Below are 21,731 nucleotides of genomic sequence, written 5' to 3'. Positions count from 1 at the left end.
CTAGAGGGGCATGGGAAAAGGGAAACTTGTTATGGTTGTTCAGTTTCTTGGTTCTCTTTTAGCTTTGGAATCGTCCTCTGGGAAATCGCCACTGGGAAAAGCCCATTTGAAGGTAACCAGTGTGAAAGTTGACTCAGATGGTGCTGGGATTAGGTCGCCTTCCAAGAGACTAGAGATTCCCATCAGTGCTGTCCTGGGCGCTTTGTTCTTCAATGTGGGCATTGCCTGCGCTTGTCATTGGGGTCATTGGAAGCTCCTGTTTCTTCAGTTCTCAAAGTCCCTAGTTCCGTTGCCAGCCATCAGCATCCAGAGAGATGTGTGTGTGCCAGAGAAATTTTTAAGCCTCCCATCCTATCATTTCCATGCCAGGCTGTGATTGCAAGAAGATCTACCAGCTGGTGGCTGTGGACCGGCACCAAGAGCCAGTGGATAAAGATTGCCCTTCACAGTTGCAGGAGATCATTGATGATTGCTGTGCATATGAGCCCTCCAGGAGGCCCTGTGTTAAAGGTAGGGCTTTTTCTGGTCTAAAGAGCATGGACCACATGTGTTACTTAACATTTGTGAAAGATTTTCCTTATGTATCACAACCAGGGGTTGTTTTGCCCTTCGGGGGACATTTGACAATGTCTAAAGACATTTTCGGCTGTCACAACTCAGGGGAGGTGGGGTGGGGTGGACATGCCACTGGCATCTAGTGGGTAGAAGCTTCTCAACATCCTACAAGGCACAGGACAGCCCCCTACAACAAAGATTATCCGGCCCAGATATCAATAGCACAGGAGTTCAGAAACCCAGCCTAAGGGCATTGTTTAGTCGAAAGTGGGTTGCGAAGGCAGATCACTCCACCCTATATTCTTTCTCTCCCTTCCTTCTCTTTTATCAACATCCTGGGGGTAATTTCCTCTACTCAGACTTTTTGTTTGTTTGCGGTATGCGGGCCTCTCACTGTTGTGGCCTCTCCCGTTGTGGAGCACAGGCTCCGGATGCGCAGGCTCAGTGGCCATGGCTCACAGGCCTAGCTGCTCTGTGGCATGTGGGATCTTCTGGACCGGGGCACGAACCCGTGTCCCCTGCATCGGCAGGCGGACTCTCAACCACTGCGCCACCAGGGAAGCCCTCTACTCAGACTTTTATTTCACCAGGTTATCAGCTGCTCCTCCGTTTCTTTACACCGTCTCCCTCCCTGGGAATGTCTCCCTCTCCCACTCTAGATCCAAATTTCTCAGACTTTCCACAAAGCTCCAGACACAAGAGAACATGATTCACAGGCAGTATCCCCGGATTGGGCAAGTGTTTCCACTGAAGTTGCTACAGAGTTCAGATACAAAATAATGTTTTTCTTATCTTTATTGTGATATGTGTCACAGTACAGCAGTGTATAAAATATATATGTGCAATTTTTTTTAAGTCAGAGGAAAAGAACATCACATATCCACCCGTGGTTAAAGACTAGAACATTACCACAAATTCAGAAACCACCTATGAGTCCATTGCTTTCACATTCCTCTCCTGGAGTAGGACAGTGGCTACTCCAATATTTGTTGACCGAATGAACTAGAAAATGAATGAATGAAGGTACTGCTAATGGTAGAGGGAAATTCATGGCTTTCCCCAGAGCCTGGGGATGGGGCTTACCACAAGTGTAAACTTTCTTTGGCATATTTTAACCTTGACAGTTCTTTCAAATTTTTCATTTAAATTATACATTCAGGTCCATAAAAGTAGTTACTATCATGTAGTTTAGGGGAACACATTAGTTTTGTCTTTTGGTGGAGGAAAAAAAAAAAGACATCCATCTAAACAACTCTTCTATGAAGTGGCACTTAGTGCATTTTTTTTTCAGTCTTTTTACAAATGAGCCAACGGGGGGTTGGTGTTTAAGTAATCACCCATAAAGTTGTAAATGGGAATTTCACCCCTAAAATGAAATACAGCCAATAACTTTCTCCTCTAACTATATAGAACTTTTGGAAGTTGGAGACAAGACTATAACCTTCTTGCTTGTGTGTTTATTCTTTCTCTTATAATTAGTAAACATGGCCACTAGGTGGATCATGAATGAATATACTCTCAGAACCTTTTAGAAACATTCTGTATATTTTTCACTAAGCAGCCCTCTGTGTTGTCCAAATTTTTTTTGCCATGTGATATTACCTATTTTTTTAATTTTCAAAGAATCGCTCAGTGTTTGATGATGTGCCTATGTATTCATTGACAAGGAAAGCAATTCAAGATATATTTTGAGATTAAAACACAATTCCATCTATACCTAAATATACACATTTAGATAGATGACGATTTTAAACAAAGTAACTAATGACTTCTCTGGAGATAATTTTTCTTTTTTTGCTTCTATGTATTGTCTAAATTTTATGCACTGGACATGCAGTTACTTATATAACAGTGAGAATCACTCAAAATGTTTTTCATTCTATGCCATAATATTATGTATTTGTTTACAAAATAACATTCCTTTTCCTCATATTAACCTTGCTATAGCTCAGTAGAAGCTCCCTTAGGGGCAGGAAAAGGAAAAAATAAAACTACAAATGTTAATGTTCACTTTAGTGACAGGTTTGGAGGAGGAAAATATTGAAAAGCCAATTATTTGGATAATCCAAGGCTTTCAGTTGTTTACACTCTCCTCTGCTACTAGTTCCACTCAGAATTGGAAGCTGAGTAAATGAAATTTGGCAGTGTGCAGTCTGTGCCTGAGGTTTAGATTTTTAGGTCTTCCTCCTAAAGGTGAGATTTCGTCTTTCAGAGAAATGCTTGAAAAATGTTTGCTGTCAAGTGATGTGACGGTAGTTTAGTAGCAGGCAATTTGTTGCAATGGTTTGGGATTGAAGAGACTGTATAGGTAAGTTCTTTTGCATGAGCTCTTCAACACACTGGAGGATATACAATATATGAACAGGATTGTCCCACTCCTCTTTACAGGCTCCGGGATACTGCGGGCAACATTTTGAAATTATTGGATTAGCTACCAGCCTTTGGATAAAGACATCTCCTTCACCAAAGACTTAGGGAGAAATAGCATGAGGCACAGTTTTAATATTTTCATCTTTTCAAAATGGACCAAGAAATCTTTCTCTTGTGACTTTCTCCCGCCACAAAGTTCAAATGAAGAGCGGTAAAACCCTTCTTCCGCTTTTCTCTTTGGGCGAGAGTTGACGGACGTAGGTTTCTACCAATTGTACGAGGCCTCCTCGAGCGTGGTCCCGCCTAGTCCGTTTACGAAGGATCAGCCAATGAGAGCGCCGCTGTTTCAGCCAGTGGCGACCAAAGAAAGAAGAAGAGAAGGTATTGGCCGCCGACTGGGACTGCTGCCCAATAGGAGCAGGCCGAGCCCGCAACTCAGGCTGGCGGATTGAGCTGCTCCGGAAGTGGGTGTCCGGCGAGAGTTGTTATAAGGAGACTGCAGGTGTTCCGCCGGTCTTGCGAGTCGGACCGCGTCCTTCCGGCTTCAGGTGAGGTGGGCGCTTTCCTCTTCCCAGACCTTGGGCCTCTGGCTCCGGGATGACTTCCCAGGCTGGGTCCATGGACGCGGGGCCCCAGGACGCCCCACGAGATGGGCTGCGGGCCGGCCTGGAACCCGGCTGTCTGAGGAGGTTCGGCCGCTCCGGGCGGCCCCAACTGTCGGGGCTGAGGCTCCCGAATCCCCGCTCTTTCGGGGTTGCTGGTGAGGGTGGGGGCGGGGAAGGCAGGAACATCGGGGATCCCGGAAGGAGCCGACTTGGCCGCCGGGCCGGAGTCATAGGTCCAGGGTTGCTCTCCAAGCAGCCGAGCCTCAGACTCATCATCTGCAAATAACTGCCGTCCCGTGGAGCGCCCTCTACATGCATCACTTTCAAGTTGAACGAAAGACCTATTGTTCTATCCAACTTTATCTCACAGCAACACTGTGACGTAAACACTTTTATTATCCTCATTTTACAGAGGAGCAAGTCGAATTAGGGAACCTCCTAAGGTCCCAGAGGTAGGATGTGACAGAGCAGGGATTTGAACCCAGGTCGGCCCCACTCTCCGCCGGCGCCTCTTATTCTTTTAACCGGGAGCCATCTTCCCGCCTGGAGCGGACATTGGTTGAAATCTGAGTGACAAAGGTTGGGAAGATTACGGGAGGTCTAGGACCAGGCTGCTCACGGCCTGGGGCGGGGGGTGGGGGTGGGGGTGGGGGTGGGGGGGGCAGCCGACGCACCGCTGCTCAGCCCCAGGCCTGGAGGGATTTGTGTTTTCCCCACTTTGATTGGGAAGCTTTGCTCCAGTATGGCGCTGGTTAGAGAACTTCCCGCGGTGCTAATATGTTCTTAGTTGTTGGGAGATTTTGGTTGGTTTTGTGTTTTTAGGTGGATGGTGTGTAATTCAGTAGATATTTAGCATCTGCTCTGTACTTCTTGCTGTGTAGGATACACCGATGAATCAGGTTTGGATTCGGCTCTGGGCCTTTCACATCTCATCAGAACTGGTTGTTCTCTAATCAGATCTGGCGTATGATGGGAAGAAATTTCACTTTTTAATATTTAACCATACTGAGAAGTGCACAGAATAATTTTTAAAAGACCCGTGCATTCACCACCCAGATCTGACAAATCTTGGCTTTGACTTTTTGATAGAATTCTTTTTTTTTTTTCCTTAAAAAAATTCTGTATTCAAAGCTTCATGTGTACCTCTGCACCCTTCCTCTCCTGAATTTGGTATTTTTCATGCCTGGGCTTGTTTTATACTATCTTATATCTATAAATCCATATAGTAGTGTGGTTTTGCATATAAGTGTCCTAAAATTGGAATTAATAATGGAGGTTGTTCTGTAACTGATACAATTTTTGAGGAAATTTACCGTGTTGGGGTTCTTAGAAGAGAGTGTATGGTTACATCTTGACCAGAGGTTTTGCTTCACTTTCTTCTCCATTTTGAGTTCTCTCATTCTTGTACTTTAGTTAGTCAAGTATTCTAGCTTGAGCTTTTAATATTATTATTTTTTTTAACTGTCTTTTGTTTTCTGAAAGAGTTACTCATGTTTATCTTCCAGTCCTTCTATTAAAGCATTTACTTTGGCTGTAAATTTTCTTTTTCTAAGAGCTCTCTCTTGTTTTCTGATTTGATCTTTTTTTCCTTGGCATTCTTTTAAGTTTGGATTTGTTTATTTATTTACTTATTTCTGTTTCTTGCATTGTGTTCCTTTGTTTTCTCCGAGTTTCTTCTCTTTGTCTGCTTTGGTCTCTTTCTCTCATGTTGGAGGCTTTTCTTGAATGTCAGTTGTTCTTTGGCTATTTGTTCATTTTGAGGAGAGACCCCCAGAAAACTGATTGGAAGCTCTTTATGAATGACTGAACCTTACCAACCAATGGACTTCTACTGTTAGATGTATGGGCAGAGACCCAGCCATTTTCTTGAGAGTCAGAGCTGTCGGTATTTATAGATCTTTCCTCTTGAGCTGGTTTTCTCTAGGGAACAATCCTGTAATTTCCTGCCTTGAGGCATAGAGAATGTATGTAAACCAGAATATTGCGTTCTGGATTTGTGCAGCTGGGGAGAAGGGTTGGAAGTGTCTCACACTTGTGAAAGTTTGTAGACTTGCACTTAACTCTTTGTTTTCACTGCTGGTCTTAAGTCTGTCTGGTTCACACCTCCAGTTGTCTGCAGCATAGGGGGAGGGGTTTTTTGATAGTTTGCCTGAGGGACAGATTAACTACTTTCACAGGATTTTGGTACGTGGTTTTTACAGTCCCCTCAGTGGAAATTAGCTTGCTTCTCAACAGCACACAGTCCTACCAGTTATCAGTCCGGAAAAACTGATTTGTGTGTCTCATACTCCCTTCGCCTTGTACTTGTGGATCCACTACTTTCAGTAGTTCAGTCCTCTTATCGATCTATTTTTATGTATGTATGTATGTATGTATGTATTTATGGCTGCGTTGAGTCTTCGTTCCTGTGCGTGGGCTTTTCTCTAGCTGCAGCGAGCGGGGTCTACTCTTGGTAGTGGTGTGCAGGCTTCTCAACATGGTGGCTTCTCTTGTTGCAGAGCACGGGCTCTAGGCACGCGAGCTTCAGTAGTTGCGGCATGTGGGCCCTAGAGTGCATGGGCTTCAGTAGTTGCAGCACACAGGCTTCAGTACTTGTGGCTTGCGGCCTCTAGAGCACAGACTCAGTAGTTGTGGCGCATGGGCTTAGTTGCTCTGCAGCATGTGGGATCTTCCTGGACCAGGGATCGAACCTGTGTCTCCTGCGTTAGAAGGCGTATTCTTAACCACTGTGCCACCAGGGAAGTCCCTAGATCTATTTTAAAGGATAGTGCTGTGATCACATGACTTCATGTTTTCAAAGGGCAAACAGGAAAACTGGTTATAAGTACTTATTATGAAAAAAAAGTCGAACAAAATCATCTCTTAAAGTTTCTCAGTTTTGCCAAGAATGATCTTAAACAGAAATATTAAAGAACAGATATGATTAGATAAAACGTCTTATAGCTGATGTATTTTACTAATACTTACAAATATTGCTTCTTCAGTGATGGCTCATGAAGCAATGAAGTATGATCTTCAGGTGCAGTTAGATCATGGTGCTGCACAACAGCCTGCTCCCCCTGAAGTGGTCAGCGGCCAAGGGGGACCACCCCTGCTCCAGCCTTCTCATACTGAGGTGGCCAGCAGCCAGGAAGGACCACGCCTGTTTGAGCCTGCACCTGCTGCAGTGGTCAGCAGCCAAGGGGGACCAGCCCTGCTCCAGCCCCCTCCTGATGAAGTGGTCAGCAGCCAAGAGGGACCAGCCCTGCTCCAGCCCCCTCCTGATGAAGTGGTCAGCAGCCAAGAGGGACCAGCCCTGCTCCAGCCTGCTCCACAGGTGTCCATTGATGTGACAGAGGAGCTCTCAGAAGAGACTGTGGAGAACATCAATCCAGGAGTTTCAGAGGAGCGTAGGCAGGAATCTGGTGCTAACCACACTGCCCAAGTATCTTCATTGAATCCAGTGGACAGCTTCATCAGTGGGCTGCAGAGACTTCGTGGCATGCTGGAATTCCTGAGACCAACTTCGGACCACAGGGTGGGGCCAGTGAGAGCCAGGAGGAGGAGGAGTTCTGCTTCACAGAGGGCAAGAGCTGGAGGGTCTCACAGGACAAACAGTGCCAGGTAAATATATGTATAAACAGTAGGATTAGTGCCAGATTGGGAATTATGAACCTTAGGCCCTGATCGAAGCTCCAGTGCGGCCAAGAATTGGCATTGTGACTTGGCAAGTCAGGTGACCTTTCTGAAACCCTGTTACCGCATAAGTCAGATGAGAATAAAAGTGCTTGGCTTATTTACTTCACAAAGTAATGGAGGGGATAAGTTACACTGATATGTTTTGAAAACTCGGTGGTAGTTTGTTGGCAGCGGTTTCTGTAGAGGCTGGCTTTTCTTTTGATCATTTGTCTGTTGTTCATCAAAAAAACATTTAACTTGCAAGGCCACTCCACTCCCATGTTTCATTGTTCTCCACTTAGTGGTGCAGTAGATTTTGGAAGATGGGCAGGCTGGATTTAGAGAAGCCTTGTGAAAAGTAGAGTGTGAATTAATTTAGAGCTTATCTGACTAAGTGAGAAACATTCTAGCCCTCCTCACCTGATAACTGTTGTAGAGTTAAAAATAATTTTCTTCCATAGGTTTTGGTTTGAATTTGCCTCTTGAAGGGCTTAGCTCTCAAGTCTTGATAGAGTTATTATGAAAAATAACAATTGTCTATGCCTTACTTGTTTTTTAACTTCCTTCAGCTTTTTTGAAATACTTTGTTTCACATTTGGGCTTCTAAGTATCTTCATAATGTTGAAAGAGATTGAATTCAACCTTTTCATTTTAAATATGAAGGAAACTTGGACCCTGAGAGAGTGGTTTGTTCAGGGTCTCATAGCGACAGCACAGAGGAGGTTAGAGCTGGTGTTTGAACCTGAATCTGACTGTGGTCAACAAAAACAGATAGAAGAAACTTCAGTCAGACCCATTTGTTTTCTAACACTGTGAAAATAATGAGGTGACAATAAAAAGTGGTAGCTGGGCCATCTAATACCTATGTTTTACAAATGAGGAAGATGATGGGGTGTTTTGTGATTTGACTGGGATAACTGTGGAACTGGACTGTGCCTTCTGATTCTGGATTTCAGCATCCTTTTCCATGGATCCTGCTGATGACTGTATCAGGGCCTGCTATTACTGTGGCTTAGTCTCTGTAATGCCTGGTCACTGCTGGATGTGATCCATCAAGGGTGAGAGGTGCCTAGTTCTGTGTTGACAAGAGTTGCAGATGTATGCTATTCTGTTATTTTAAGATGCTGTTTACTCGGATTTTGAAAGCAAAGTAGGATTTCATACATTTGTGTCATAGGCGAAGGTACCCTGTAGTGCAATTTGGGGACCCTGTTGAAGTAAGGGGGCTGACAGTTGAGAATGGTGTCCCCAAGAACTGTCAAGAGGCCTCTTGCAGTAGTCCTCACGCTTGGTTGTTCATCCACTCATGAGCAGGCAGGGGTGGAGATTGCTCTTGGTTGGGGACTTTTGTGTTAACCAGTTCACAGGAGAGTGACACTTACAAACCAGATGCCAATTTACAGAGAAACTTAGAAACACCACAGAGACCGAATTCTCCTGTTGGCACAGTCAGCATGATTCTCCCAGGGGATGCTGCTACACAGAAGCCAGACTCTCAGAAAATAGCTTGATGTGTGTAGAATCTCTGCTCAGGGACTGAGCTACAGAAGTTAGATGTTAAATGGTATCAGTTAAGCTGTTTGACTGACGGTCATATGTTTGTCTCCACAAAGAGAATAAACCTTAAAGGCAAGGAATTATGCAGTTCAGTGGAGAGAACATGGATTCTGGAGCCAGATAAATGTGGCGTTAAAATTTTTTTCCTTTAAATTGTGTTGTAAACAAATTCCACACTAAATTCACATAAAAGTCTGAGCTTTTCCACGACTCATTGCTTATACCTTCTGAATTTCTTGAGGTGAATTTCTCATTATGGTGTTAGGCGTTACTCACCCGACAGACCATTCCTGGGCCAGGTGCTGAGAGCCTGGGCCAAGGTGAGCAGCTTTTGCCTCAGACTCCACCAAGAAGCCAAAAATTGGGGAAACCTGCATAGTGGGATATTTTTCCCAACTACTTCTCAGCCAAGGTCACAAACTCCTTTCCTGTTTCTTTGTTTGAGGCTGCTTGATTCTGACAGCCAGCGTCATCACTTATTCATCAAATATTTGTAACACTCCACTATGTGAGAGACTGAACTCTTGCCTTGATGATACATTGGTGAACTGGACATATCAGGGTACCTTTTCTCTTGGAGCTTAGGGAATCTAGGACTACAGAGGGTAAGCAAGGGGCAAGAACTTACTGTACGTTATTTAATTCAGAGATGATAAGTGCAGGAAAAAAGGAGAATTCCTTGGGTTCCAAGACTGTACTCCTAGCACTGCCTCCCAGTTGCTCTTCATAGTTCCTCTTTTATATGTCCCCACCTGACCTTGGAAATGCCTATTTTGCTATGTAAAAGCAATATTAATGAGTGATTTTTTAAAAAATAGTCAATCACTTAATTTTTTACTGGTTTCTATGCAGAATGCTATTGATATGCATGTAATAGCCTAACTTTATTATGTATTTCATTTGGTTAAAATGTTCTTAGGAAATACTGTTCTTATATTCTTATTCTCATGAGTAGCTATAGCTGCTGTTCATGCACAGTTCCTAAAATAAGTTTGTAAACTTGGTTAGCATTTTTTTTTGAAAAGGAAACCTGAGTGACATCAGTGAAAACGGCAGAGTAAGGACCTCAGAAAATTCTCTCCATAAAATCATTGAAACAGGGCTTCCCTGGTGGCGCAGTGGTTGGGAGTCTGCCTGCCAACACAGGGGACATGGGTTCAAGCCCTGGTCTGGGAAGATCCCACATGCCATGGAGCAGCTAAGCCCGTGTGCCACAGCTACTGAGCCTGCGCGTCTGGAGCCTGTGCTCCACAACAGGAGATGCCGCAACAGTGAGAGGCCATGAAGAGTGGCCCCGTTCACCGCAACTGGAGAAAGCCCTCGCACAGAAACGAAGACCCAACACAGCCATAAATAAATAAATAAATAGATAAATAGATAAAATCATTAAAACAACTGGCAAAATTTATCAAAATCAACTTTTCAGTACTCTGGAAATTAACGAAATACTTGTAGCAATTCAGTGAGTGATTCTCAAAGAAAACCAGCTGAATCTCAGTAAGAACTGTGAGCTTTGTGGCATTCCCTATTCCCATCCCCCTCTTCAGCTTCTTAGTAGTCTTTTTTAAAAAATATTTATTTATTTATTTGGCTGCGTTGGGTCTTATTTGCAGCATGTGGGATCGATCTTTCATTGCGGCACGCGGACTTCATTGCCCCACGGCATGTGGGATCTTAGTTCCCCGACCAGGGATCGAACCCATGCTCCCTGCATTAGAAAGCTGATTCTTAACCACTACTATGGAGGGACTTACTATGAAGTCCCTCCATAGCAGTCTTGAAAACTAAATGCCTGCAATCACAGTGAAAAGGCAGCAGCCTGGAAGCAACTAGAGAGAGTAGAATGGAATTGGAGGTCCTTCAAAACCTCATCCCCAGAGAATTCTCTTTCTTTGACCTGTTTGTTGGTTTCCTGGAAGATCCCACTTGAAAGGCAATCCCTGGCTTGTCCAGTTCAAAAATTCTAAAGCCTTTTCCCCAGGGTCTGCCTGTGGCAGTGGATGACCATTGGGGCAAACATTAGACTAACCAAAAAGCTTATAAGGAAAAGGTGGAGAATGAGATCTTCCTATGGGGTTTTGAAAAGTTCTGACATATTCCTGGGAATCTAGAAGGCCACATACATGCCCAGGGCTGTGTGCAGCTGGGCCCACAATCAGTAAAAACCTAAGAAGGCACTAAGCTCTCAGCTCTGGCCGACCTTGAGGCTCTGCGTAAGCAGGAAATGAAGGCTAAGGCAGAGTTGTCACCTGCCTGGCTGATTATTGTTGATGTGTCCCAACACACACATCAAGTCCCTCAGCAAAGACTGGGAGGTATACTGATTCCAAGTGTTTAAGGAAATCTTTGTCTAGTCATGAACTGAACACTAAGCTAACCAAACAGAAACTTCAGTGGCCACACACAACAAAGAATGCAAACTTTATAGAATTAACTTCAGAAAAGTCACTAAACCAATAGTAACAACTATAAGAAAGAGCAACAACAACAAACCCTGGGAATGGGTGAAATCTCATTTCCAGAGTTACCACATTATATTATTTGAAACGTCCAGTTTTCAAGAAAAAATAAGGTATGTAAAGAAAGTATAGGGCTTCCCTGGTGGCGCAGTGGTTGAGAGTTCGCCTGCCGATGCAGGGGACACGGGTTCGTGCCCCGATCCCGGAAGATCCCACATGCCGCGGAGCGGCTGGGCCCGCGAGCCATGGCCGCGGAGCCTGTGTGTCCGGAGCCTGTGCTCCGCAACGGGAGAGGCCACAGCAGTGAGAGGCCCGCGTACAGCAAAAAAAAAAAAAAAAAAGAAAGAAAAAGAAAGTATAACCAGTACACAGGAAGAAAAAATAGAAACTGTACATGAAGAAGCCAAGATGTTGGACTTACTAGACCAACTTTAAATCTGCTATTTAAATATATTCAAAGAACTAAAGCAAAGTATAAAACAACAAAATAGACAATATCAATAAAGAGACTGAAGTTATAAAAATGTACAAAATAGAAATACTGGAATTGACACAGTAAATGGAAAAAAAATCACTAGAGAGCTCAACAGCAGGTTTGAGCAGGCAAAAGAGAGAACTTTTCTCCTTCTTTGACATTTTTGACTTGAAAAGTGGCTCAGGATAAGAGGTGAAACAATGATGACCATAGCCAGGCTTCATACCTTCAAAAGACCTTGGTCTTAGTAGCTGCAGAAGCAGAATCCCATGAGGCCATATTTGATCAATAGGGCCCTTTTAGGGCTTCCCTGGTGGTGCAGTGGTTGAGAGTCCGCCTGCCGATGCAGGGGACGCGGGTTCGCGCCCCGGTCTGGGAGGATCCTACATGCCACGGAGCGGCTGGGCCCGTGAGCCATGGCCACTGAGCCTGCGCATCCGGAGCCTGTGCTCCGCAACGGGAGAGACCACAACAGTGAGAGGCCCGTGTACCGCAAAAAAAAAAAAAAAAAAAAAAGTAGGGCCCTTTTTCGTCTTGCCCACTCTCTTTTCAACCCCCTAATATCAGCAGACAAATTGCTGAGTCAGCCCTCCCCCCCTCCTTCCTTCCTTTATATTAATGAGTCATGTCTTTAAAAGGTATTGACAAAAGAAATGCCAGTAAAGTAGGATTAGCTTTTAGCAGAGGGGTCAGGCTTCAGTGTGGGCTAATGGAATACTTGAGTGGAAAGAGCCAGTCAGCCAGCTAGTCCAGTCAGCACCTGCCTGAATCTCTATTCCTACTTGAACGTTCAAAGGCAGCATTTAATGGCCTGGTGATGCATTAAAATGACTAGGATTTACCTCCAAATTACTGTGGATTATTCTTGTGATGATGGTACATTGTACAAGAATTCTGTTGTCTTTCTGCATATGTAGGTTGAGAGCACCGTTGGATGCTTACTTTCAAGTAAACAGGACGCAGCCTCATTCTCCAGCCACCTCTTATGGTTCAGAGACTAGGAATCCTGTCTCTGAAGACTTGCAGGTATCAGGTAGTTCTGACAGTGACGGCTCCACAGAGTATGAAGAGGGGGTTGTCCAGGCAGAGGAACCTGAAGCTGTGGTTTTAGCAGGTGAGTGTTTTATCCAGATTTGATTCACAAGGTCAATATCCGGAAAGCTTAGACTCCAGAAGGCTAGAAATTCTAGACTTGTGTTTTGATACTTTCCCTTTTCACCCCAAATGTCATAGATTAATGCTTTATAGTACAGAGCTTTCACTGGCCATAACTGTATAGAGAGGATTTGATCTGGCTTGCAATTTAATGTGATTTGTGACCCATTGAGTTGGTCACTTTATGATGGCATTTTACATTCCCTTTCGTTTTCTTAGACATTTGAGAAGGAAGTAGATTATTTAAAAGAAAATCTTCGTACATTTAGTACCCTGTCTAGTCCAGTACTTTTTAAGTCCTAGTGTAATGTTACGTGTTGTGCAAGTGGAACTTTATTTAACAGTAGATGGGCAGAGACCCCTTAAGCATACGCTTGTATTAAAAATCTCTCTGGGGACTTCCCTGGTGGCGCAGTGGATGAGAATCTGCCTGCCAATGCAGGGGACACGGGTTCGATCCCTGGTCTGGGAGGATCCCACGTACTGCGGAGCAACTAAGCCCACGAGCCACAACTACTGAAGCCCACACACCTAGAGCCCGTGCTCCACAACAAGAAAAGCCATCACAAGGAGAAGCCTGCGCACCACAATGAAGAGTAGCCCCCGGTCGCCACAACTAGAGAAAGCCCCGTGCGCAGTAACAAAGACCCAACGCAGCCAAAAATAAATAAAATCTTTACTCAGAAAAAAAAAAAACCAAAAAACCTATCTGATACCCTACACTGTGGTCTTCTCACAGTAAAGGTAACCAAGGCTTGGAGAAATGGCTTTCTAGGTCTGTGATAGGAAATATACAAGATGGGCCTAGGGCATTTTATTGTGCTGGAAAGCAAGGAAGCCGTCTGAGTCTTACAGAGTTACGTCAGTAAGCACAGGCGCAACCTTGAAAGAGATCCTACTGGACTAAGTTGGGACAGTTTGAGCATTAAAAAGAATAATGAATGTATTCTTAGATTACAGATGGAAATACATCAAATCTGTGTGAATCTATAAATTCATAATTGTGCACTTTAAAAAAAAAACACCTTACTTATCACCATCATAAGTTATTAGAGCCCTGACTCATTGCTCTGAAAACTTGAATAAAGGATTAAGCATTTATCCTGCCTTTCCTAATTGAACTGTATCCAGAAAACCAAATAGTTGATGGAGAAGGTCTTTTAAGTTTGTTTGTTTTTAAAGACTTTTTTTTTTAAGAGTAGTTTATGGTTCACAACAAAACTGAAAGGAAGGTAGACAGATCTCCCATATACAGCTGCCCCCCTTCCTCCCCCACACATACATGCATTGCCTCCCCATTATTGGCACCATTCACCAGAATGGTGCATTAGTTACACACTATAATCACTCAAAGTCTTTGGTTTACCTTGGGGTTTACTGTTGGTGTTGCACATTCTATAAGTTTGGACAAATGTATAATGACATACATCCATCATTATAATATCATATGCAGTATTTTCAGTGCCCAAAAGGTCCTCTATGCCCTGCCTATTCTTCCCTTCCACCCACCCCCTAAGGAAGTTTTGTTTAATAGAAAAATCCCAGCTAGTAATTGTAGCATGAATGATAGGGGGAAAAATTATCATTTTGTGACTCCTAATGAATTGATGTATCTAGTCAAAGATCATCAGTAACTCTTAAAACCATTAGGTTGGAAGGTTGGTGGGAGTCTTTAATAGAGGGACCAGGCTGACACCACCGGAACCCATTGATCAATCTTAGCATTTCAGAAAGTGAAACCACCAGATTTTATGTGCCTCTTGATGTGCTGCAATCAGAAATGTCCAGGGCTTCCCTGGTGGCGCAGTGGTTAACAATCCACCTGCCAATGCAGGGGACACGGGTTCAATCCCTGGTCCGGGAAGATCCCACATGCCGCAGAGCAACTAAGCCCATGCGCCACAACTACTGAGCCTGCGCTCTAGAGCCCGTGTGCCACAACTACTGAAGCCCACACACTTAGAGCCCGTGCTCCGCAGCAAGAGAAGCCACTGCAATGAGAAGCCCACGCACCACAACGAAGGGTAGCCCCCGCTGTCCACAACTAGAGAAAGCCCGTGTGCAGTGACAAAGACCCAACACAGCCAAAAATAAATTAATTAATTAATTTTTTTTAAAAAAAGAAAATGTCCATACCACCTAGTAAGTACTGTTGCCCCCCATAAAAACCCTGAATCAACTTGAGACTCTAGATATAATAAACAGTTTAAGCAGTTTACAGGAAGGAAATAAAGGAACAAGATGAGCAATTACTCAAAAATGCAGTCATTCAAATCTAAAATGTAAGACATTCTACAAATGGAACATCTAGAAGAAGGCCTATACATATATGAAAATCTAATACATTGTAAAGGGAATATCTCATATCAGTGGGGAAAAAATAGACATAATTAATATTATTGTTAAAACTGTATAGCTAACTGGAAAACAAATTTGGATTCGTTCCTCAATACTATAAACTAGGATATAAGAGGTTAGAGATCTAGTGTGGAAAATGAAACCATTTAGTATTAGAGGAATACATGAGTGATAAAATCTAGGAGTAAGGAGTACTTCAAAATATAGAAGAAATATAAGAAAATTACATAAAATTTTTTTAAAAATTATGACAGCCAGCATAGATATTTTGTTTCCACTTACGTAAAATGTCCAGAAAAGACAAATCTATAGAGACAAAGTAGATTAGTGGTTTCGTAAGGGCTGCTGGTACAAATGGGGAATGATTCTAAATTGGTGTGATGGATATTTTTGGGGTGATAGAAATGTTTTAAAATTGGATTGTGGGGGCTTCCCTGGTGGCGCAGTGGTTGAGAGTCCGCCTGCCAATGCAGGGGACACGGGTTCATGCCCCAGTCTGGGAAGATCCCACGTGCCGCGGAGCGGCTGGGCCCGTGAGCTGTGGCCACTGGGCCTGCGCGTCCGGAGCCTGTGCTCCGCAACAGGAGAGGCCACAACAGTGAGAGGCCCGCGTACCGCAAAAACAAAAACAAAAACAAAAAAATTGTATTGTGGTAATGATTGTACAACTCTGTAAATAAGTTTAAAAATATCTTGAGGAAGTAGTTGGTCAAATCTAGGATGTAGGACATTTCACAGGACCAGTGACCAGATTTCTCCAACAAATGAGTGACAAAACAGGTGAATTTTAATTTAGAACTTCTCTTAATCAAAAGACGTCATAAAAGAGTGCAATGGCAACCCATTGACTAGAGAAAACATTCATAATACATATATCCAGAAAAGGGCTTATATCTAGAATACATAAATAACTTCTACAACCTTATAGAATAATGGGCCAAAGATTTGCAAAGGTACTTCCAAAACAAGATAGCCAAATGGCCAATAAATATATACAGAGACTTGATTAGTCATCAGGGAAATACAGATTAAAACCACAGTGTGGTAACTGATATGCACCCACCGCAACAGCTAAAATTTAAAAGACTGACAATATCAAGTATTGGGAAGGATATAAAGCAACCAGACCTCTCATACAGTACTGGTGGGAGTGTAAATTTTTTTTTTTAATGCTGCTTATAAGAGGTTCACTTTATTTTTTTATTGAAGCATAGTTGATTTACAATGTTAATTTCTGCTGGACAACAAAGAGATTCAGTTATACATATGTATATTCTTTTTCTATATTCTTTTCCATTATGGTTTATCATAGGATATTTATTTATTTATTTATTATTTATTTTTGGCTGCGTTGGGTCTTTGTTGCTGCGCGTGGGCTTTCTCTAGTTGCGGTGCCTGGGCTTCTCATTGCTGAGAATGGGCTCTAGGCATGCGGGCTTCAGTAGTTGTGGCATGTGGGCCAGTAGTTGTGGCACATGGGCTTAGTTGCTCCTCGGCATGTGGGATCCTTCCAGACCAGGGATTGAACCCATGTCCCCTGCATTGGTAGGTGGATCCTTAACCACTGCGCCACCAGGGAGGTCCCTCTTCTGCCCATATTTTGGTTGGGTTGTTTTTTTGTTGTTGAGTTGTATGAGCTGTTTGTATATTTTGGAAATTAAGCCCATGTCGGTCGCATCTTTTGCAAATATTTTCTCCCATTCTGTAGGTTGTCTTTTCATTTTGCCATGGTTTCCTTTGCTGTACAAAAGCTTGTAAGTTTGATTAGGTCCCATTTATTTATTTTTGTTTTTATTTCTATTGCTTTGGGAGACTGACCTAAGAAAACATTGGTATGATTTATTTTGCCTATGATCTCTTCTTAGGGGTTTTATGGTGTCATGTTTTATGTTTAAGTCTTTGAGCCATTTTGAATTTATTTTAGTGTATGGTGAGAGGGTGTGTTCTAACTTCATTTATTTACATATGGCTGTCCAACTTTCCCAACACCACTTGCTAAAGAGACTGTCTTTTTCCCACTGTGTATTCTTGCCTCCTTTGTTGAAGATTAATTGACTGTAGGTGTGTGGGTTTATTTCTGGGCTCTATTTTCTGTTCCATTGATCCATATGTCTGTTTTTGTGCCAATACCATGCTGTTTTGATTACTGTAGCTTTGTGATATTGTCTGAAGTCTGTGAGGGTTATGCCTCCTGCTTCGTTCTTTTTCTTCAGGATTGCTTTGGCAGTTCTGGGTCTTTTATGGTTCCATATAAATTTTAGGATTATTTGTTCTAGTACTGTGAAAAATGTCATGGGTAATTTGATAGGGATTGCATTAAATCTGTAGGTTGCTTTGGGTAGTATGGCCATTTTAGCAGTATTAATTCTCCCGGTCCAAGAGCATGGGATATCTTTCCATTTCTTTGAATCATCTTCAGTTTCCTTTATTAATGTTTTATAGTTCTCAGTGAATAAGTCTTTCTCCTCCTTAGTCAGATTTATTTCTAAACATTTTATTTTGGGGGGTGTGATTTTTTTCTTTCTTCTTTTTGGCTGCACAGTATGCAGGATCTTAGTTCCCCGACCAGGGATTGAACTCATATCCCATGCAGTGGAAGTGCGGAGTCTTAACCATTGGACTGCCAAGGAAGTCCCTTGTGGGTGTTTTTTTTTTTTTTTTTGCGGTATGTGGGCCTCTCACTGTTGTGGCCTCTCCTGTTGCGGAGCACAGGCTCAACGGCCATGGCTCACGGGCCCAGCCGCTCTGCGGCATGTGGGATCTTCCCAGACCGGGGCACGAACCTGTGTCCCCTGCATCGGCAGGCAGACTCTCAACCACTGCGCCACCAGGGAAGCCCGCGGGTGTGATTTTTAAAAAAGGTATTGTATTTTTACATCCCTTTTCTGATACTTCATTGTTAGTGTAAAGAAATGCAGCCGATTTCTGTATGTTAATCTTGTATCCTGCTACCTTGCTGAATTCCTTTATCAGTTCTAGTAGTTTTTGTGTGGAGTCCTTAAGATTTTATATATATAGTATCATATTATCTGCATATAATGACAGTTTTACCTCTTCCCTTCCAATTTGGATACCTTTTATTTCTTTTTCTTGTCTGATTGCTGTGGCTAGGACTTCCAGTACTATGTTGAATAGGAGTGGTGAGAGTGGGCATCCTTGTCTTGTTCCAGATTTTAGCAGGAAGGCTTTCAGCTTTTCACAGTTTAGTATTATATTGTCTGTGAGTTTGTCATAAACAGACATGTTTATGACAAAAAACATGTTCTTGTTTTTTGAGGAAGGCATGTATCGCTTGAACTTCCCTGTAAGAACTGCTTTTGCTGCATCCCATAGATTTTGTATGGTTGTGTTTTCATTGTCATTTGTCTCAAGGTATTTTTTAATTTCCTGTTTGACTTCATCATTGACCCATTGGTTTTTTTAGTAGCATGTTGTTTAGTTTCCATGTAATTGTTTTTTTCTCATTTCTTTTTCTGTGGTTGATTTCTAGTTTCATGCTGTCGTGGTCACAAAAGATGCTTGAGATAATTTCTAAAAATATCAATTAAGTCTAACGGTTCTCTTGTATCATTTAGGATCTCTGTTTGCTGTATTGATTTTCAGTCTAGAAGATCTGTCCATTGATGTGAGTGGGGTGTTAAAGTCTCCTACTATTATTGTATTCCTGTCAGCCTCTCCCTTTATGTCTGTTAACTGTGTTTTATGTATTTTGATGCTTCTATATTAGGTGCATATATGTTGACGAGTTAAAAATCCTCTTCTTGTATTGATCCTTTTATCATTATATAGTGTCCTTTATCTTTCCTTATGGCCTTTTTCTTAAAGTCTATTTTGTCTGATGTGAGTATTGCGACCCCCACTTTCTTATCATTTCCGTTAGCATCATATATCTTTTTCCATCCCCTCACTTTCAATCTGTATGTGTGCTTTGCCCTAAAGTGGGTCTCTTGTAGGCAGCATATTGTAGGCTTTTGGGTTTTTTTAATCCAGTCTGCCACTCTGTGTCTTTTGATTGGAGCATTTAGTCCATTGACATTTAAAGTAATTTTTTTTAAAGAAATGTACGATTTATTTATTTATTTATTTATTTATTTTATTATTATTATTTTCTTTCTTTTTTGCGGTATGCGGGCCTCTCACTGCTGTGGCCTCTCCTGTTGCGGAGCACAGGCTCTGGACGCGCAGGCCCAGCGGCCATGGCTCACGGGCCCAGCTGCTGCGCGGCACGTGGGATCCTCCCAGACCGGGGCACGAACCCGCATCCCCTGCATTGGCAGGCAGACCCTCAACCACTGCGCCACCAGGGAAGCCTCCTATTTTTTTTTTTTTTTTTTTTTTTTTTTTGCGGTATGTGGGCCTCTCACCGTTGTGGCCTCTCCCGTTGCGGAGCACAGGCCCCGGACACGCAGGCCCAGCGGCCATGGCTCACGGGCCCAGCCACTCCGCGGCACGTGGGATCCTCCCAGACCGGGGCACGAACCCATGTCCCCTGCACCGGCAGGCGGACTCTCAACCACTGCGCCACCAGGGAAGCCCTATTTATTTTTTAATGTTACAGTTTCTTTATTATTTTCTCAATTTTTAAAATTTAAAAAATTTATCTTTATTTTTATTTTTTTTGGCTGTGTTGGGTCTTCATTGCTGTGCACGGGCTTTCTCTAGTTGCAGTGAGTGGGGGCTACTCTTCGTTGCCGTGCACAGGCTTCTCCTTGCAGTGGCTTCTCTTGTTGTGGAGCATGGGCTCTAGACGCGCAGGCTTCAGTAGTTTCAAGCACATGGGCTCAGTAGTTGTGGCACATGGGCTTAGTTGCTCTGTGGCATGTAGGATCTTCCTAGACCAGGCATCAAACCCGTGTCCCCTGCGTTGGCAGGCGGATTCTTAACTACTGCACCACCAGGGAAGTCCTTAAGGTAATTATTGATAGATGAGTATTTATTGCCATTTTAAACCTTGTTTTCCCATTGATTTTACATTTCTTCTTTTTCCCTTTTTTTCTTTTTGTTTTTCCTTTTGTGGTTTGATTCTTCTTATTATTATTGTTAATTTTTATTGGAGTATAGTTGATTTACAATGTTGCGTTAGTTTCTTCTGTACAGCAAAGTGAATCAGTTATACATATACATATATTCACTCTTTTTTGGATTCTGTTCCCGTATAGGTCATTACAGAGTATTGTGTAGAGTTCCCTGTGCTATGCAGTAGGTTCTTATTAGTTATCTATTTTATATATAGTAGTGTGTATTTGTCAATCCCAGTATCCCAATTTATTCCTTCCCCCTGATTATCTTTTGTATTATACTTATGTTCTCTTCTTTTTGGTTTTTGTGTATGTTTTTAATTTGTGGTTACCCTGTTTTTCAAGTGTAGTAACCCTTTCCTATATCTGCTTGCCTTAGACTGGTAGTCATGTGGGCTCAAATACATTTAAGGACATTTTTTTTTTTAATCTACATTTTCTTACTCTCCTCCCCCACATTTTATGATTTTGATGTCCTCTTTTACATCAAAATGTAAATTGGTACAAACATTTTGCTAGTATTGTTATAAACTCACTATATATATATAGAACCAGTGGCTCAACAATTTCACTTTTAGGTATATAGCCAAGGAAATGAGTACATGTGTTCATGAACGACATGTACAAGAATGTAATAACACTGTTTGTAATAGGAAAAAACTGAAAACTATCCACAAACCCATTAGCAGTAGAATGGTTAAATAAATGCTATATATTTACACAGTAAAACACTGTACAGAAGTGAAATGAACTACATCTCCACACATTATTATGGAAAAATCTTGCAAAGAATGTCAAACAGAAATAGCAGAAAGTGGGTAACTCAGATGCCATTTATATACAAAAACAGGCAAAACCAGTCGATGGTGTTAAAATTTAGTAAAGTAGTTACTTTTGGGGGGCAAGGTCACCTCCCTGCCTGTCACCCAAGATAAAAGGAGGACATAAGGGTATAAGGGGCACTCTTAGGGTTGTTGGTGATGTTCTGGTTTATAGTTCAGTTTGTGAAAATTCACTAAAAATATTTATGGTACACTTTTCTGTATGCATATTACATTTCAATAAAAGATTTTTTTTTTAAAGTGCCAATTTGAAGGGATTCTCTCTGGCCTACGATGGAACAATTTGAGCCTCAAAAAGAAAAACAACTAAAAATTAAGATTACTCTCTTGACCATTAATAGAAGCTGTGAAATGTTGTTGAGGAACCAGATAGTCTAGGGGTCAGACTGACATCGCTTGAACCCAGTATAAGCCTCCTGGTGTCCTGCTATCAGAAGCACACAACCTGAGTTTTTTGCTGCCCTTCCTCTTTCCAAAAAACAGAATTGAATCTACAAAAAAAATCTAGGTCTAACGGCCAGTTTATAGGAAAGGCGGGCAGTGAAGCAGTAAGTAAGGAGTACCACAGGAAGCAGTCACCCAAATCCAGGATGTAGGACATTTCACAAGACACATGACCAAATCTCCCTCAACACATCAGTGACAAGGAGGGCATAGAAATAAGTGAAGGAGAATTGTTA

The 21,731-nt window shown here is 42.5% G+C and overlaps 2 protein-coding genes across 3 annotated transcripts in view; both read left to right on the top strand.

Annotated features, from left to right (window-relative positions):
- The window catches only part of MLKL (mixed lineage kinase domain like pseudokinase), a 28,072-nt gene extending 24,695 nt beyond the window's left edge, over nucleotides 1-3,377 (top strand). The window contains 4 exon segments of the mRNA XM_060083182.1: nucleotides 63-112; nucleotides 370-510; nucleotides 2,770-2,807; nucleotides 3,174-3,377. Coding sequence (XP_059939165.1) covers nucleotides 63-112; nucleotides 370-510; nucleotides 2,770-2,807; nucleotides 3,174-3,377 — 433 coding nt within the window.
- A 3-nt stretch (nucleotides 3,378-3,380) lies between these two features.
- The window catches only part of RFWD3 (ring finger and WD repeat domain 3), a 41,573-nt gene continuing 23,222 nt past the window's right edge, over nucleotides 3,381-21,731 (top strand). For both annotated transcript variants that reach the window (XM_060085050.1, XM_060085049.1), the window contains exons 1-3: nucleotides 3,381-3,473; nucleotides 6,515-7,133; nucleotides 12,596-12,792. In XM_060085050.1, the coding sequence (XP_059941033.1) occupies nucleotides 6,517-7,133; nucleotides 12,596-12,792 (814 nt within the window). In that variant the 5' untranslated portion in view covers nucleotides 3,381-3,473; nucleotides 6,515-6,516. The remainder of the gene's footprint in view (nucleotides 3,474-6,514; nucleotides 7,134-12,595; nucleotides 12,793-21,731) is intronic.

This window comes from Mesoplodon densirostris, chromosome 19, assembly GCF_025265405.1.
Source record: "Mesoplodon densirostris isolate mMesDen1 chromosome 19, mMesDen1 primary haplotype, whole genome shotgun sequence".
NCBI lineage: Eukaryota > Metazoa > Chordata > Mammalia > Artiodactyla > Ziphiidae > Mesoplodon > Mesoplodon densirostris.
The sequence above is the reverse complement of the archived record's forward strand: the minus strand, read 5'-3'. Positions and strand labels throughout refer to the sequence as shown.